The sequence below is a fragment of the Danio rerio genome, chromosome 13 (genome assembly GCF_052040795.2).
Source record: "Danio rerio strain M-AB ecotype USA chromosome 13, GRCz13ab, whole genome shotgun sequence".
Lineage (NCBI taxonomy): Eukaryota > Metazoa > Chordata > Actinopteri > Cypriniformes > Danionidae > Danio > Danio rerio.
This window is the reverse complement of record NC_141033.1, coordinates 40,029,927-40,048,138: the sequence shown is the minus strand read 5'-3', so window position 1 is coordinate 40,048,138 and position 18,212 is coordinate 40,029,927. Positions and strand designations below refer to the sequence as shown.

The 18,212-nt window shown below is 35.0% G+C and overlaps 1 protein-coding gene across 7 annotated transcripts in view; it reads left to right on the top strand.

Annotated features, from left to right (window-relative positions):
* ppp2r5eb (protein phosphatase 2, regulatory subunit B', epsilon isoform b) overlaps nt 1-11,132 on the top strand; it is a 45,957-nt gene extending 34,825 nt beyond the window's left edge. For 4 of the 7 annotated variants that reach the window (XM_087277669.1, XM_087277670.1, XM_087277668.1 and 1 more), the window contains 11 exons: nt 756-857; nt 1,327-1,419; nt 1,516-1,646; nt 1,735-1,794; nt 3,624-3,732; nt 4,977-5,030; nt 5,105-5,155; nt 5,319-5,438; nt 8,558-8,685; nt 9,224-9,325; nt 9,639-11,132. In XM_087277669.1, coding sequence (XP_087133795.1) covers nt 756-857; nt 1,327-1,419; nt 1,516-1,646; nt 1,735-1,794; nt 3,624-3,732; nt 4,977-5,030; nt 5,105-5,155; nt 5,319-5,438; nt 8,558-8,685; nt 9,224-9,325; nt 9,639-9,738 — 1,050 coding nt within the window. In that variant the 3' untranslated portion in view covers nt 9,739-11,132. 7 annotated transcript variants of the gene reach the window in all.
* Nucleotides 11,133-18,212: the final 7,080 nt, after the last annotated feature.

Here is an 18,212-nt window from a genome sequence, read left to right as displayed (position 1 = left end):
TCTTACTGAACCGATACCAAATTGTCCGCGTCTGCATCACGGTGCACCGAAGAAACAATTAATTTTGACACCCCTACAAGCAGTAAAAAAAAACGTTAAAAAGGAGGCCAAGCATAGCACGCACACACACACGTAAGTGCATTGCTCCCAATATGCATGTACAAGCTGTGCATCTTCATTAAAAATAATGAACTTGTGCACCCAAAAGACTCAATATGTGAATGGGCCTTGGTTAATAGCATTAGCCATAGTTAATAAAATGACCGTAAGGATTAACCTCTCTGTACAAGCTCGAAATATCAAACTAGCGCACAGTTGCAGTAACTTTGTTTAGTTGCAGCAGTTTTGTTCCGTGCAGAAACGCAGTGTTGAGTAGCCTTCATGATTAATTAACCATGACAAATTAAAGTGCGGTTAATAGTGGAATCAGTTAATCGGTGCATTCCTAATCAAGATGACCAATATAATGCTGATAAACAGTGCAGTAATGGCTAAAGAGACATGCACAAGTGCTGTAATTAAACATACACGCATTTAAAGAGCTTTAAAAAAACACAAACTCCATTCATCCACTTTTACATTAAAAAATCTGCGCCCGCTGACTCCCAGAGGCTGAAACAAGGCAAACTAATTGGATCTTGAGGTTTTAGGAAAGCTTGGGTGAAATGTTCATTAATTGGACAGTGAATGAAAGGATATTTGATTCTCAAGTTGTCCACATTATCATAATTCATGCATATCTCTCTCTTTCTTAGGTGTCCTATAATATATTCCGAACTCTTCCGCCCAGTGACAGTAATGAGTTTGATCCTGAGGAGGATGAACCCACTCTAGAGGCCTCGTGGCCACATTTACAGGTGTGTGTATGTGTGTGTAAAACTATTGTCGTGTACTCTGGTCCCTCTCTCCTTGTGTAGAGCTCCTGTCTGTTTGATTTAAGCATGTTTGTCTGTGTGTTGTTCGTACACACACTCTGACCTCTCTGTGTGTGTACTCACCGTATGCTTCCAGGACTCCTTTAGAAATGAGATGCATATCTCAAGGAGAATCTTCCTGGTAAAACTTTTCTCTTTTGTTTCATCATTAATCCCTGCTTTTGTCTTTTTTTCATCTGGAAAACAATTTTAAAAGTTCAGTTTTGAAAAGCCACATTCCCAGATATGTGTTCCTCGTCCTGTGTTATCATGGGAACAACTAACGGCGGCAGTAGCAGTGTCCTGTGACCTCAGTCGAACCATGACCTTTTTCCCCCACTTTGCATTTCTTCGTGCATGCCAAGTTTGAAGAGCTCCACCAAGTAACACAACCTCTCGTCTCTGTTCTCAGCTGGTGTATGAGTTCTTCATTCGGTTTTTGGAGAGTCAGGAGTTTCAGCCCAGCATTGCCAAAAAATACATAGACCAGAAATTTGTCTTACAGGTGAGAATGTTCATTTTTAAAAAGATTCTCCTTCATTTCTGCTTTATTTAAGTAGTGTTTGTTGTTTATCTTTTTGTTCATCTGTCTTTCTCTCAGCTGCTGGAGTTGTTCGACAGCGAGGACCCACGAGAAAGAGATTACCTGAAGACAGTCTTACACAGAATCTATGGAAAATTCCTGGGACTGAGAGCTTTTATACGAAAACAGATAAATAATATTTTTCTACGGTGAGGAATTTAATTTCAGCATTTGTATAGTATTAGGCCTAATGCGGAATGAAAAGCAAGCACTGATGTGTCTCTCTCCCATTCTTAGTTTTGTTTATGAAACTGAGCACTTCAATGGAGTCGCAGAATTGTTGGAGATTTTGGGCAGGTGAGGAGTATTTGCTTGTAATGGAAGTAGTGACTGATAGTTAATTTTTGGTATTGTGATGTACAGTTTAAACCAGAAGTTTACATACACTGTATAAAAAAGGCACATAACCATTTATAAAAAAAAGTCAGATGTTAATGTGACTAAACTTTTTCTCTTTTAGGTAAGTTAGGATTATCAAATTTGTTTATGTTATGCTTAATAGCTGAATAATGAGAGATATTTTTGAGAAATTGTTATAACTTATTGAAATTCAAGTTTACATACTATAAAATTATTATGCCTCTGAAAAAAGCTCAGATTATGGTGTGAAGGTTTTGAACGTTTCTGATTGGCTAATTGAAAAATTTCGAGTTAATTGGAGGCACAACTGGAGAATAGTATTTAAGGAAAACCTCAAGCACACTGCTTCCTTGTGTGACAACATGGGAAAATCAACAAGCCAGAGTCAACAACAAAAAGCCAGAATACAATTTGCTAAATTACACTGGGAAAAAGACTAATATTTGGAGACGTTTCCTGTGGTCTGATTGAACTAAGCTTAAACTGTTTGGGCATAATGACCAGTGTTACATTTGAAGGACAAAGGGGAAAGCTTACAAGCCTAGGAACACCATTCCAACTGTGAAGTATGGGGGCGGCAGCATGTTGTGTGGCTGTTTTGCTGCAGGACGGACTGGTCCACTTCACAGCACAGATGACATCATGAAAAAAAGAACATTATGTAGAAATACTGAAGCAACATCTCAAGACATCAGCCAGGAAAATAAAACTTGGCCACAAATGGGTCTTTCAAACAGACCACGACCCTAAGTAACTGCCAAATTAGTTAAAATGTGCTTTAAGGACAACAGAGTAAATATTTTGGAGTGGCCATCACAAAGACCTGATCTCAGTCCTATAGAACATTTGTGGGCAGAGTTGAAAAAACTTGTGCGAGCAAGACAGCCAACAAATCGGACTCAGTAACACTAATTCAGTCAGGAGGAATAGGCCAAAATTTCTGCAAACTATTGTGAAAAGCTTGATGAAGGATACCCAAAACATTTGACCAAAGTTATACAGTTTAAAAGCAAAGCTAATAAAATAAATGTATGGAAACTTTTGACTGTCTAGAAATTAATAAAATAAAATAGTAAAAATAGTAATCGTTTGGTATAATTTACCATCAGACATTTTTTTAAAAAAATGGTTATGTTACTTTTTTGAGAGTGTATGTAAACTTCTGGTTTCAACTGTAGATATGAGTGAACCTGATTATTGAAACAATGTTGCAGAATCTTGGTTCTTTCAGTTAGTTGTTGATTGGATTGAAGCAGTAGTCCCTTGTTAATCAGGGGAGTTACGTTCTAAAATAACCATTTGTTTTTAACGCTGTCAGTCTCTTGTGTGCACGTGAACATGGTGTGTGTGCACAAACTGCGGATAAGCGTAAACGCTGTGCAGATTTACAATTCTACATTTGTTGACAGACAGTTTGGGCTTCTTAATTATTGAATTATGAATTATGGGAATTGTCCGCCCAACACATTTTCATTGGATGAACATTTTTTTTGTCTTATGCCTTACCCAGAATATAAAAATACATATAAATACATTTCGATCATTTAATTTAATCAGTACTATTGGAATGTGAAGAGACTTTCAACTAGCACAAACCAAAAATGTTTCTAAAGACAGTCACCTACTGCACCTTTAACGCTATGTACAGTAAAAAGATAAATGAATCGAAATGGAATTTAAATTTGTTTTAAAAATAGTTCAGTGACCCTAAGTTTTGCATTGTTCCCCAAATTCTGCCATTGAAAGTTGTTTTTGTCTCCAATCAGTATCATCAATGGCTTCGCTCTGCCGCTGAAAGCTGAACACAAACAGTTTTTGGTGAAAGTTTTGATTCCTCTTCACACCGTCAGGAGCCTCTCACTTTTCCACGCACAGGTAACGCTTGTGTGATGAAACATTTAGATGAGTTTTTTTTTTTTTTTTGGACAACAGTATCTCCATCAGTAAAGATCTCCAAAGATTCTGTTTTAAATTTAAAAAAAATCTGTGTTTTTGAAACAAATTAAGACAGCAGAAGTCTATAATTAATATGAACTATTTTAGGGTTTTTGCAGGTTTTACCAAGTTAAATTTAAGACTTTTAAAGACATTTTTAAGACCACTATGGATGAAAGTTTAGACTTATCAAGGGCTAAGGATTTTGTGAAACGGCCCATATGGAAGATGATTTTATTTGCCCTATCAAGAAAACAATATTATAATTGAATATATTTAATTATATATATATATATATATATATATATATATATATATATATATATATATATATATATATATATATATATATATATATATATATATATATATATATAAAGTATTATTTATATTTAATAGCACAAATTTTTTATATTATATATATTTTTTTAGCCAAATATTAAAAAAATTGCATAAAAACAAGCAAGCTCTACTTATATCTATACACTTTTTTTTCCCAACATAAACTTTCTTTAAAATATTTATTTATTTATTTTTTTTTATTATTTTAAATGTTTTAAAAGTTTTCAAAGGGTATAATAAACTAAATCTATGCACAACAATCTGTCCAGGTCGGTGTTCTCAGGGGTAAATAAATGGAGCACTTTTAAACAAATGTTATTGTTGGGAAAATAATTAAACCATTATAACAAAAAGAGTTAAAATCACATTTAAAAAACAATAGTTGAAAGTTTTTGGATTGTTGGTGATTGTATGGGTTTTTGCTAGATTGGGTGAAATACATGAACAAATGAAAATTAAGACCTGTTAAAAAGATTTAAGACCCACAACACAATAAATCAGTAAATTTAAGACTTTTTAAGGCCTAAAATTTGGATTTTGAGATTTAAGACATTTTAAGACTTTTTAAGACCCTGCAGAAACCCTGTTTTCAGCCTGACATGTTTACTGTTTCAAAACATTTTAAATGTTTCCAAAAATAAAATATTTTGTGTTCAAAGAGACAAAAGGTTTAGTTTTTTACTCAGACATTTTAAAAGAATATATTTTAGAGCAGTAATCTCAATACTGTGAAACCGTGATATTTATATCCAAGGTTATCATACCGTTAGAATCTTATACTGGCCCATGCCTAGTCGTGTGTGTGTTTACTTCCTGCAGTGAAATTACTGTTGTTTTTGCAGCTGGCGTATTGTATTGTACAGTTCCTAGAGAAAGACCCGGCGTTAACAGAACCAGTAAGTGCATTAAATCTGTATAATCCGTGCATTTGTTTTGTCCATTTATTTCACCAGTTGCTCCTTTCTAACAGGTTATCAGAGGTCTGCTGAAATTCTGGCCTAAAACCTGCAGTCAGAAAGAGGTGAGACTGATGCATTCTGCTGAACTGAGTTAATTTACAGCATGAGGTTGATTGGTCGGGACAGTGGAAGCGTTGTTGATGGTTTAAGATGCATTCACTGATGTACTTTACACTTTGTTCTGATTGTCTGCATCACTGTGTGTGTCTGTGTGTGCACCTTTAGGTCATGTTCCTAGGAGAGTTGGAGGAGATTCTGGATGTGATTGAGCCTACGCAGTTTGTGAAGATCCAGGAGCCTCTCTTCAAACAGATCTCCAGATGTGTCTCTAGTCCTCACTTTCAGGTCTGTCCAAATGAAGCTGGACCAATTAAAGTTATGCTACCTGAATTGTGAACCTGGACCACAAAATAGGCCTTAAATTGCAACAACATATATATTTTGCAATAGCCAAAAATACATTGAATCGATCAAAACTATCAGTTTTTCTTTTATTAAAAAAATTATAATAATGACAAATATATATACAAAAATGAATACACCCCCTTTTGAAAATGAATAGTTTTATCCATTTCTCGGTGAATATAATGTACAGTATTTGGTCCATTTTTCGAAAAGGACAGATACTACATTTAAATTCAAGCAAAATATTGCAAAAAATAAATAAATATAATTTTTTTTATAAATATAAAATAAATAAACCTGCAAAATTACAACTTCATTTTAAACATATATATATATATATATATATATATATATATATATATATATATATATATATATATATATATATATATATATATATTTATATATATATATATATATATATATATATATATATTAGGGATGTAACGGTATCAGAATTTCACGGTACGGTAATACCTCGGTATGAATGTCACGGTACGGTATTTATTGAATCATTTACAGGAAAAAAAAAACTTTTGAAAATACTCCCAAAAAAGTGCCAAAAGTGTCAATGACATACAAATTAGCCATCTATCTGTTAGCTTTGAAACAGGAACTTCAATTTTAATAACAAAAAATTATTAAACCATGTAAAAAAATAAAGTTTCAATTTAGTATTGTTAAAAACTCATCACATTTAACATTTAATCACTCACTTAGATAGAGATGGGTTTAAAGGAAAATTATCATATAACTATAATCTGGTAAAAGCTGGTATCTCTGAGTATTTACAATGTCCCCTGCAACAGAAAAAACCCCTCTCATTTGGGACTGAGGATTCTGGGACAAGAGAGATATGACTTGGCCCATGTTGACAGCAGTGGGGTAACGTTGTGCATTGTCTTTCCCCCACTTGAGAGGACAAACCATGAGTGAGATAGAGATCTCTTTGCGGTACAAGTCAATGTCTGCATCAATCTGAACAGTGTGCTGTGTTTCTGCAGTCCCCATGACTGTTATTAGTCGTATTCCCCAACTTGCAGGCCCGTGCACACATAGGGCTCAACCTGTGCAGTGCACATGCCCTTTTTAGTCTTGGATAGAAAATGCCCTTCCAAAACGATCAAAAGTGCCCCCGCGACGCAACACAACCTCCGTCCAGTCCAGCCCTTCAGTAGGCGCGCGATAACACCTCTCTTGAGTATGCGCGCTCAACCCCCCCTTGGCGCTTTACAATACGCGCGCCACAACACAGCTGATCAGAACGCGCGCGACAGCACCGCTATTCAGCACGCGCGCGGCGACAACACCCGCTTTAGGTTCGATCATTTCCATCTTTTTTTCATCTCCGCTACTAGCAGCACACTCCATTTCCGCATTACTGGATCTGTAGCGACAACAGACCGCAAAGGATTATGGCCACGCCGGGGCTGATGGGAAATGAAGTTCCAGCTACCTCCCGTTCGCTTCATTCGCCTGAGCAAATTTTCTCAGAAGACCTATAGTTTTACCGAGTCATGCGACTTCGGTAATATCGAAAAAATTTAATATTGCGGTATGACGGTATTTACAATACCGTTACATCCCTAATATATATATATATATATATATATATATATATATATATATATATATATATATGTATATATATATATATATATATATATATATATATATATATATGTTTTTTTTTTTTTTTTTTTTTTTTTTTACATATTTTTACATTTTTATAGAAATGTTTATATTCAAAACATATTTAATATATTTTGGACTAAAAATGAATCAAATTTCTGAGCACTCAATTCAGACAAAATGAAAGTGATTTCATCAGTATTTATTTATTTTATATTTATTTATTTTTATTCCAGATTTTAAAATGGTTGTATCTTAGCCAAATATTGATCTGTCTTAACAAAGCATACATCAATAAACATATTATTATAAATAAATAAAGAACAGAACAACCCAGAGACTTCACACACAGCTCTCGCATCATTCTTATAGTTATGTCTTTTTATGACACTTATAGTTACATTCTTGATAGCACATACAATCCTATTGGTTCTCTCCCCATTCTAAATAAAAAAGGGGGAACGGGTATAATGAATGTAACCAGCAAAAACATAATAATAAAAATACACTAAAGCCTGATTTATACTTCTGCGTCAAGTGACCGGCGTAACCCACGGCGCATGCAACGCGTGTGGCTGTGCATTTATACTTCTGCGCGCCGTCTCTGTTGGTCTGCATTAACACTTCTGAAACGCTAGTGGACAGTGAGGTGTTAATGTTCCTCTGTGTCGAGTTTCTTCGCTGCTTTTTTGCTTTTCCTGAACACTTCCGGGATGTACAAGTGGCTCAAACTCGCTCATTTTGAGGCAGGAACCGGCGGACGTGCAACAACTTTAACTATAAGGTAAACACAAAACAAAACTTTCCATCCGGAGCTCCTTCACGGGACTCCACACTTGTAAACAATCGCTCGCGCCTTTCGCGCGGCTCTCGGTCCCGCCCAGACTAGTCAGCGCTACCAAGCCGACCAATCACAGAGCTTACGCTACGCGTCGTTGCGACGTGTAGTTACATTTTTTCAGAGGTGCACGTCAGTGACGGCGACGGCCATGGCGAAGGGCTATGCGTCAGCACCGTAGCATACGCCGGTGTTTGACGCAGAAGTATAAATCAGCCTTAACTTAAGTATAGAATGTACAGTAGATTGCAATATAAAAAGCTCAAGAAACACGACATACTCATTTCAAAGCACTCCATAATTGCTTATGCACTGTCCATTATTCTATGTGCAATGAACATTTTGACTAATTCTTGTAAGTTTTATTCATATTTTGTCTATGTGCAAAGGTCATTTTCTCCATATCAAATATATTTTTTACAATCATTTTCCAATTTTCTTCAAAGTCTGTTCTTACAAAAACTAGAAGGTTTATTTTCATTTTTTTAATGCATTAATGCTGCTTCTATGAATGCATGAAGCAGCTAAGAATACAATGCATCCAAATCCTAGATGAATCGTGTAAGTTTGTAAATGAATGTGTGTCCAGGTGGCTGAGAGAGCTCTGTACTACTGGAATAATGAGTACATCATGAGTCTGATTGAGGAGAACTCCAACGTGATTCTTCCAATAATGTTCGCCAGTCTTTACCGGATCTCCAAAGAACACTGGAACCCGTGAGTCAAACCTACACCACCAACACAATCTCTCAGCCTATAAATAATCTAGGCTCTTTTGTTCCAATCACATTTAATGTTTTCATATGTTATCCTTCCATAATTATGGTTTGTAAGATAAAGTTGTTTTGGGGCAATAAATGATTTTTTTTAACTAAATATCAAGTAGTCGATTACAATCTTAATTTAATATAAACATTTGTTTGCCTTTTTTGAACTTTCTATTTATTAAGTGATAGAATTTGGTCTTTTTTAACATCATTTATAATAAAAAATATTTATTGAGCAGCAAATCACCATAATTTCAAGAGGATGTGACCTCAAAGTTAGTATTAGGATTTTATCAGTTTTGTACAGAGGTGAACACTCAGCCTTTAAATGTTCAGTATATTTGTATGTTAATGCTTCACAATATTCTCATTACTGTTCAGCATTAATTAAATATTGCCATCTACTGGATTAAACATGCCCTGTTCTTCCAGTCCCAGTGTAATGTATGCTTAAAAGGTCTAATTCTTCTTTATTCTTCTTTTTTCAGGGCCATAGTAGCTTTAGTCTATAATGTTCTGAAGGCCTTCATGGAAATGAACAGCACTTTGTTTGATGAACTCACGTCCACTTACAAGTCAGATCGTCAGAGGTGCACTATTTCTATATTTTACTATTTACTCTCCCTTTACTTGTTCAAAACCTGTTTGAGTTTATTTATTCTGTTGATCACTAAAGAGGATATTTTAAAGAAAGCTGAAAACTTGTAAGCATTGACTTCCATAGTAATCAGTGGTTACAGTTTTCTTCAAAATATCTTCTCTTGTAATTAAACTGAATAAAGAAACTCAAACTGGTTTTGAACAAGTAAAGTGAGTAAATGTTGACTGAATTGTAGTTTTTGGGTGAACTATCTCTTTTAATATTTCTCATTTATTTTTCCCCCCAATCTCTCATTTTTTCAGGGAGAAGAAGAAAGAGAAGGAGAGAGAGGAGCTGTGGAAGAGGTTGGAAGATCTGGAGTTGAAGAGAAGCCTCCAGACCGATGGAATTATTCCCACTTAACGAAGCGCTTCTCCTGGACCGCTTTTTCCCCCAACGCCTCCACCACACGCTCGGAACGTTGGCCACATTTCTTTTTTCTTTTTTGTATTTGTGCGACTTACTTTACCGTAGAATCACCTCGTCAGTCTCATTATTTCAAAAGCACTGTAAATAACTTTTATTTTATCCTCTCTTTTTTTTTCTCTCTCTTCCCCCTTAAAAATATAAAGCCGAAAAAGAACGTGACTAGAAAAGGAAGTAAAAAAAATAAAAATACGCAAAAAAATAAATAAACCCACACTGGAGGGGAACGGACTTTGAACAGACAGTAGGACTGAAACGAACGACTGCTGTTAAGAAAACGAAACAGAATCTCAACCCACCGATCTGACATACCTCACCCATTCTTGCTGAACAACACCAGCCCAATTCTCTCTCTTTCTCCCTCTTTCCTTACTCAATCCATCTCTTTCTCTTCCTCCTCATCTCAGCATTGGATCAACATCGGCCCACCTGCGTGTCCTGAATATCTGAAAGCAGAATTGTCTACCGTTGACCTTTTTTGATTGTCCTTCAACATCTGGATAAACGCTGCAGGTCTGGATTGTAGGCTGCTTCAAAGGGGACACTATGCAGTAACCAGCAGAGAAGAGGAAGTGGACATATGTAACACACACACACCAGCTCTTTTTAATTTTCCTCCCCTTTTCGTTCTTTCTTTTTTTTTTTTCCTGTCCAAATGTGCCACCTGGTATACTTGTTTGGACTCTTTAGCACCAGTCCGGTACTGGTACCAGTAAATGAGAGACACACACACACGTACACACATCTGAGGGAGTGTTCTGAATTCCAGCAGCAAATCGGAGATGCTTGTCATAAGAAACGGAACTGCACGTGCACACACACACATTCTGCGTTCGAGTGTGTGAGGGAGTTTCTTACAGTGTTAAGTACCTGTATACTGTATCTGACTGCAGTACTTTGATACTCTGTATCTAGTAGAACCTTTAGCGTATTTTTCTTTAGGAGAATCCAGCATATGATGAGGAAAGTTCGAACACGGCCTCTTGGGATTTACGTTTTCTTTCTTTCTCGGGTTTCACTTCTAATTTGTTTTGGGTTTATTTTTATTTTGTCTGGATTTGGTTTTGTTTTTTTTTCTTTTTGACCAAGTGGAATTTGTTCTCTCTCTTCCTTTTTATTTTTTACTTAGTTGCTGATTGGGGGAGGGGGGTGAGTGAGAGCGGGATTGTGGAGGACTGATGCTGTGGTGAGCTGTGTCAGAATTGAAACCTGTGCTTTAGAAAGCCCCAGACATCAAACGATTACAAAAGTTAAAAAGGGTCGGAGAAATACAAATGTTTAATTATTTTAAAAAATAAAGAGATATTAAATTAAACCTGTTTTGTGATAAAGATGAAATGCACATTTGCTTTATTTGTGATGTGTGTGAGTGGAAGAAATTGCACAGCTTGACGTACAGTGCTCAGCATATATAAGCACACCCCTCACAAATCTATCTTTTAATATTTTAAATAGAAGGCTTTAAAATATTATATTTGTGCACATACATTAGATTAGTCAATGCTGAAGCCAAATCTGGAGCTAACCTAACAAAATAACTTACGATAACGGTTCAAAAACTAGCACACACAAATTATTCACTGTAAAACCCAACAGTCAACTTTATCAAATGAAATGAGTGTAGTTAACTCAAAATGTACTAAAAGTTGATTCTACTCATTTGAAAAGAGTTTTGAGCTCAGCGTTGAAGATAATGATTTAATTAAATACCTTATTACTTCAACTTAAATGGATTAAGTTCACAGTACTCATTAGGATTAGTGTTTTTAACTCAAATGATTGGTAGCAATCGGTTTCCTCAAATGGTTTGAGTTACTTTAACTTTTTGGGTTTTACAGTGTATGTTATAGAAAAATATTAAAACAATTTTTTAAAAGAGCGAAATACCAATTAAATCAAGAGAAGCAAAAAGTACAAAATTTTTGTTGTAATTTTGTAGGTTGTAATTTATTTTTGCAATATTTAGCTTGAATTGTTTTATCTTTAAATTTTTAATTATGTTTGGTAACTAAAATATTATTTAAAAATATATATATTTGTTGATTAAATGTGTTTTGTTCAAATGCACCAAAATACACCTATATTCACTGAGAAATATTCATTTTCAAAATGGGTTGAACTCAATTATGCTGAGCACTGTCTCTGTGAGAATGCTCTTTTTGCACAGGAATAGTTCTTATTACGTTTGATTTGATTGGTTGGATCATTTTAGGGAATAAGCTGAATTGAGTCTGAATGATGGATTCATGAACTGAACATTAGCAGAATGGCAATTGCAGGAACAAGTCATAATTGTTACTAATTGTTAAACAAGTGACTTTAGGTTGTTAATTAGTGATGTAATGATAAATCGATTTGTAAGTCAGTAATTTGTCAGCTGAACTTTATTGTTTGGAAAAATTTCAAAGATAGTTGTAGAAATTTTTTTTAATTTATCAATTGGTTTAAATCTGACAGAATTTGTCAATTGATGCAATGACATTAACACTACGTTCCATTCAGAAGGGCTAAAATAATTCTAAATATTGAATAATATTTAGAATAGGTTACTTTGTAATTTTTGTCAATTAAAAACAAACCAGTAATGAAAGATGACTTCACTTACAATAGATTGTATGTTTTCTTGCACAGCTGGATGTTGGACTTGAAAAACAATTGACAGATTTCGCCAAAACAGACTCCACTTCAGACCTTTTTCGGTGTGTCATTTTCACTATTTGTTATGGCATAACAGTCAAAATAAGACAAATGAGCTCATGTATAGGACAAATACTACACCTTTTTCAGTGTGGGGTGGGTCTTTCGAACCACTAAAACCCCCCTTGCTAAGGGCCTGTGTCAGTTGACTTATTAATGAGTGCCAGTTTTGAGCCTTCAATATGGCAGCCATGATTGTTTTCCCTCCTAGGTTTCTTTTGGCGGAAGATAAATCGCGATTGAAATTGACCATAATTGTTGAACAAGTTACTCAAGTAAGTTGATTTTTTTTTATTGAATCAAATGGTTTGAATTAATCACAATGCTTTTTAAACTTAACCAAGTCGCATTAATTGTTAAACGAATGATTCAAATCTCAAGAATGATTATTGAGGGTTTTTTTTGTTTTTGTTTTTTTTGGCTGAATCGGTTAGAATGCTTTAGAACACTCGAACAACTCAATTATTTCGTCAAATAAAAATGTTGCTTCTTCGATTGCGTATGGAATCTAATTGATCAGAAAGACTCAAGAATCATAGCGAAACGGGCGACTTAAGAACTGGTTGTTAATTTACAGCTTCGTTGATTTGAATCAGACAGATTAAACTATTAAAGTCTGTTTGTCAGCTCATTAATGCTGCTGTTTGGCAGTTGCTAAATTGTAACGTTAGTCATTTCAGAGATGATTGTGGAAAAATGATTCAAGAGCTCGATATTTTAATGAATCAGTTGGATTCAATCAGACACAGTTTGTGAATTAAAGCAATAGTCAGTAATTCTTGAAATATTTGTTGAAGGACTCGTAAACGATTCTTTTAGCGAATGCTTCTTTAAACACTCAACTACAAGTCAGTTATTTTGTTCTGCTCGTGAACTAAATCTAAAACTGTTTCTCAACATTCCTGGAGGACCACTAACACGTTTTTGTCTGTCACACCCAATACAAGTATTTCAGTCTCTGCTAATGAGTCAATGATCTGAATCGTGTTTGGTTGAGGAGATATGGAAAATGTGCAGAGTTGGTGGTCCTTCAGGTAGTGGTTGAGAAACACTAATAAAAACTTCTAAAAAGGTTTACATTTTTCTTGACCTTTTCACATTAACTCCTTGTGTCAGTGGCTTTTGTTAAACGATCCTTAGATATCTTTCTGATAGATCTTTCAAACATTCTCCTTTGAATGCAGAACACCTTTAGGGTCAATAAATCTGAAAATGTTCACTTTGAAGTGCCTATACCTGTACCAAACTCTTCCACAAGAGTGCAGCAGAGCTCAACATTAAAAGTAAAATTGGATGCGGCTCAAACTCTTTTGAACCTATATATTTGTACTCTTTTTAAATCAAGTCAATCTTGTTTTTCCTAATGGTTCGCATGCTAAAATGTGAGCTTACAGGATTTGGCTAGATTTCTCCTGAGGGGTTAAAGGATTTAGCGCTTCTCTGAAATTGTCAGGTCTATATGTACTTAAGACGTATGCCGGCTTTATTCTCTCAGTTTGAGCATTAACCTGTCAGGTATTTGGAGACAGAGGAAAGGACTGGAAGCAAGCGCACACTTGGATGACTGCTTGCTTTAATTAACATCTCCTCTGCAGTTCTTTTGGAAAAAAAGAAAAATGATCTAGAGATAGAAAAATCAAACATGTTCATTCATTGTCACACACTTCTTTAAGATAGTGAATCTTTTTCTTTGAATATATTTGTTAGTCTTGGTAATTAGAAAAAGGTATTTGCCAGAGTAAAATTAAGCTTTATTTATGACACACTTTATATTCATTATAACTCCTTTGCAAAAACATGTTGAATCTTTCAGGCCTTATTTGGTTTAGTTTAGTTTTGTTAAAGTGAAGTTGGTTAGACAGTCTTCTTGCTGAAAAAACACCTTGGAAAATTTTGGAGACTAGTGTAAACCAGTTAAGACCATCAAGCCAGTTTAGACTGGTTGAAAATGTGTGTTTTTTCCCTCTTTTTACTGCAGAGTCCTAATTGCCATTTACTAACTTCAGAAAACTCACACAGTGCGTTTGATGGATGAGCAGAATGATCATCATCATTCATTTATCATTCAATGAACTAGTTAATTTTTCATCCATGAAAAAGAATTCGCAGATTTAAGAGCATCTCTCTCCCTAACTTATTAAATGTACTGATGAAACCTTGTGTGTAGCTCCTTATAGTAACAGTATCAAGCAATCAGTTTTAAATATATTAAAGTTACTGGAAAAATGAACTTAAAAAAAGAGTTATTGGTGAAAAATCAAAACGGTTCTGAAGTATGGCGACGTCTGTCATAGTCCATTTATATTAATATATAATGATCAGGTATTAATATTCTTTTTTCAAAATTTTTAAGTGTGAGTTAAGATAATGCTCATTTTTCAACAGCAACTTCAGAAAACACACAGAAGATGATCATCATGATTCATTTGTCACTGTATCAATTAGTAAATGTTTCATTCACAGACAAAAATATGAAGCCGACTTTATTCAAACTTATGCAAAATTTTGAGAGGACTTGATTGAGGTCATTGATTTTAATCAACCCTTGGTTATCCATAAAGAGGATTGGCTACCCTGTGAATTAAACTCATTTCGACCGCTTGTATCCGAGATCACCTTTCGGTGATGACCCAAATCTCATGACCATAAGTGAAAGTAAAAATGTAGATAAATTGAGTGCTATGCCTTTCTGCTCAGCTGCTTCTTTACCACAACAGACCAGTACATCGACCACATTACTGCTGCTGCTGCACCAATCCGCCTGTCAATCTCACACTCCATCCTTCCATCGCACTCATGAACAAAACCCCAAGACACTTGAACTCCTCCACCTGGGATAAGGACTTTCCTCCAACCTGGAAATGGCAAACCACCTTTTTCTGGTTGAGCAAAAGTGAAGTTTAAATCTGGTAAAAGTGTGTTTTCATATAGGTCTCTGGTAACTGGAATAATCAGTCCTTGCGTCTGCAGTTCCACAGGTAATAAACAGCTGTATTTTTCGATAATTTACTCATTTTAAACAGTTTTTTATGGAGATGGGGACACAGTAGAGAATAACCTGATCTCTAAAACCATATAAGAGTTATTGCTTTTTTGGGATTGTTTTAATGTCCAAACGGTCACCAGATTTTGGAGTGCAAATTTCTGAGAACAAGAATCCTGTCAAACAATCCATTCAATACTCTTTTAAAAAGGTACTTCTGTTTCAGGGCTGACGTGGATGTTTATTCCAGTCAATCTGCAACCAGCTTTTTGGTAAAATCACAATAAACAGGTGAGCCAAGTTTTTTTTTTTTTTGTATTAAAATAGTATATTTGTCTGTCCTAGGACTTTTTGATGATGTGTGTATGTCTTCTAAGGGTTTAGGTTACTGTATTTTCATCAACATGATCACAAAGGATGATGCAAATTTTACATCTGAAACATTTTTTAATGTTAAAGTAACTTTGTTTTGACATTTCAACTTTGTTGCTCATAATGATATTTAATATTGTGCATGGAAGAGATTCACAGTCACTTATAAAATTTAGGAGTTCCCACTTAGATATGCTTAGTGTTAATAGCAGGTTTGGCATGCTGTCCCGGGAGAGAACCCTGAGCTCGGAGATACTTGAGCCAAAGGCTCCTGCCCGGTCAACAGCAATATAAGAGGATCCGAGATCAGGGAGGTCTCGAGAGCTCGCCTTAGAAAAAGAGGAGATGGGGTAGAAGGGGGATAGATAGAGCAGTAGAGAAAAACGATCCATTTATTGTGAACTTGGATCACTCTGATTGGTTTATTACTGATTACAGATGAACAGCATGTCATGCTCAATCATAACACGTGCTCGTCTCGAAGTTAGTTTATGAAACTTCATTTAACATATTTTATTATAATTCACATACTCCGACAAGTATACATGATAAACAAGAGAGGTGAAAGACCGCAACCTTGAGCAGGCCCAGTAGAACAGTGGTAAAAGTCAGAAAGTTAACACCCTTAACTATTATCACACTGAAAACATACCAAGAGATCCAAAATACATAAATATTAGCTTCAGTAAATAAATGAATAGCAGCATGGGCATTGGGTCTTCCAGATGAAAAAATACTATTGTAATTTATAGTAAATGATATAGTGTTTTTGAACCATGCTATAATAAAGTGTACTGTATATTATAGTATTTATAACACTTTAATAAATGCTACAGTAGTAGTCAACATTAGAAGAGGATCAAAACCTTTTATTAAAGTTGTCCTAAATCGGTTGATCAACACTTATTCTTGTCATAGGAATTTAAAAATCTCTTTTGATCCACTTCAGATGTTGACTATTGTAGTAGGCTATTAACTATAGTGAACTGTTTAACTGGAATTAATAATTATTTAAAGGATACGTGAACGGTTTTAAGTTTTGCCTTCAGTTAGGAGTTATGTGCTTTACGTTATTGTTATCTAACTATTGAATTAATACCCTCTTATTTTGTGAATTAGAGAGCTCTCTAATTAGGCTAATTTCTTAGTAACAATTCCAATTTTCAATATTCCAAGCACTTTTATGTAATTTTTTAGTAACATTTCTAATTAAAGAGCTCTTTAATTCTTAATAGTAAAAAATACAATTCAAGAGCTCTCTAATCTGAATTCTTATGAGATAATTGCAGTTCTAATTAACTTGTTACTAGTATGAATGCTATTAAAGATCTCTCTAGTTACATTACAGAGGTCTTTAATTGTAATTGTTACAAGTCGAAACTGAATTTAGGCTAATTAGGCTTGCCATACAATAAAATCGCATCTTAATACCAGGAGTAAACAGGATCTAATCATTCTAAGTGAGAGCTTTTAAAGGTGTAGAGGGCCAGATAAACTAGTCGAGAAACTGGTTAAAATGTCCTCGGACTTATGTCAAGAGTGTAACTTGATTTTTTTTTTTTATTAGATTTTTTCCTGACGGTCTCAGCTCTTTTAAGATGCTTGTTTCTGAATGAATCAAAATAATGTACACCGTGAGATCCACCCACTCCTGTTTCTAAAATAAAATAAAAACGCTGGCCCACACAATATCTGTCTCTCTCATTCTGTCTGCCGCTGTTTCTTCTCTCCGTCTGTGTCTGTTGTTGTTGTTTTATTTTACATTTCCCGCTTTTATCCCTGCACGGCTCGCGCGCTTTCTGTTGTGATCAGAAGCAGAACAAACCTTCAGTCAGTGATAATGATGTTCAATACCGCTGTGATGTCACGTTGAGAAATTACACTTTTATTAACATGATGAAATGCTGTATGACTAGTCTCGGGCCAAACTTCCGAATGTGCATCCGGTCGACAGTTGCTAATTATATCGTTCTTGTTATTAGTCGAAAACAAAGATGGTCTTCTTCCTACTCTCCCCTGAGCTCATCATTACAGTTATGTAATCGTGCTGGTGAGGAGGACATGTGTGCGGGTTGAAATTTCTCCTAGGAACGACCCTGATAAAACCACCATCCCTAACTTTAAAAGTCATTTTCAAGCGATAATAATGGTAAGAAATTAAGTGACAGTTCACACAAAACAGAAAATTCTGTCATTGTTTAGAATACTCAATTGTAACAATCCAGTTTGAGTTTATAAATAGGTGTCCTGACATTTTATCCTACCCATCAGAACACTGAATTTGAATGGTTCTGGGGTTGAAGTTTGGGATTAGGGCGATATTACAATACAGCTTCATATATTACACTACTCCACATTA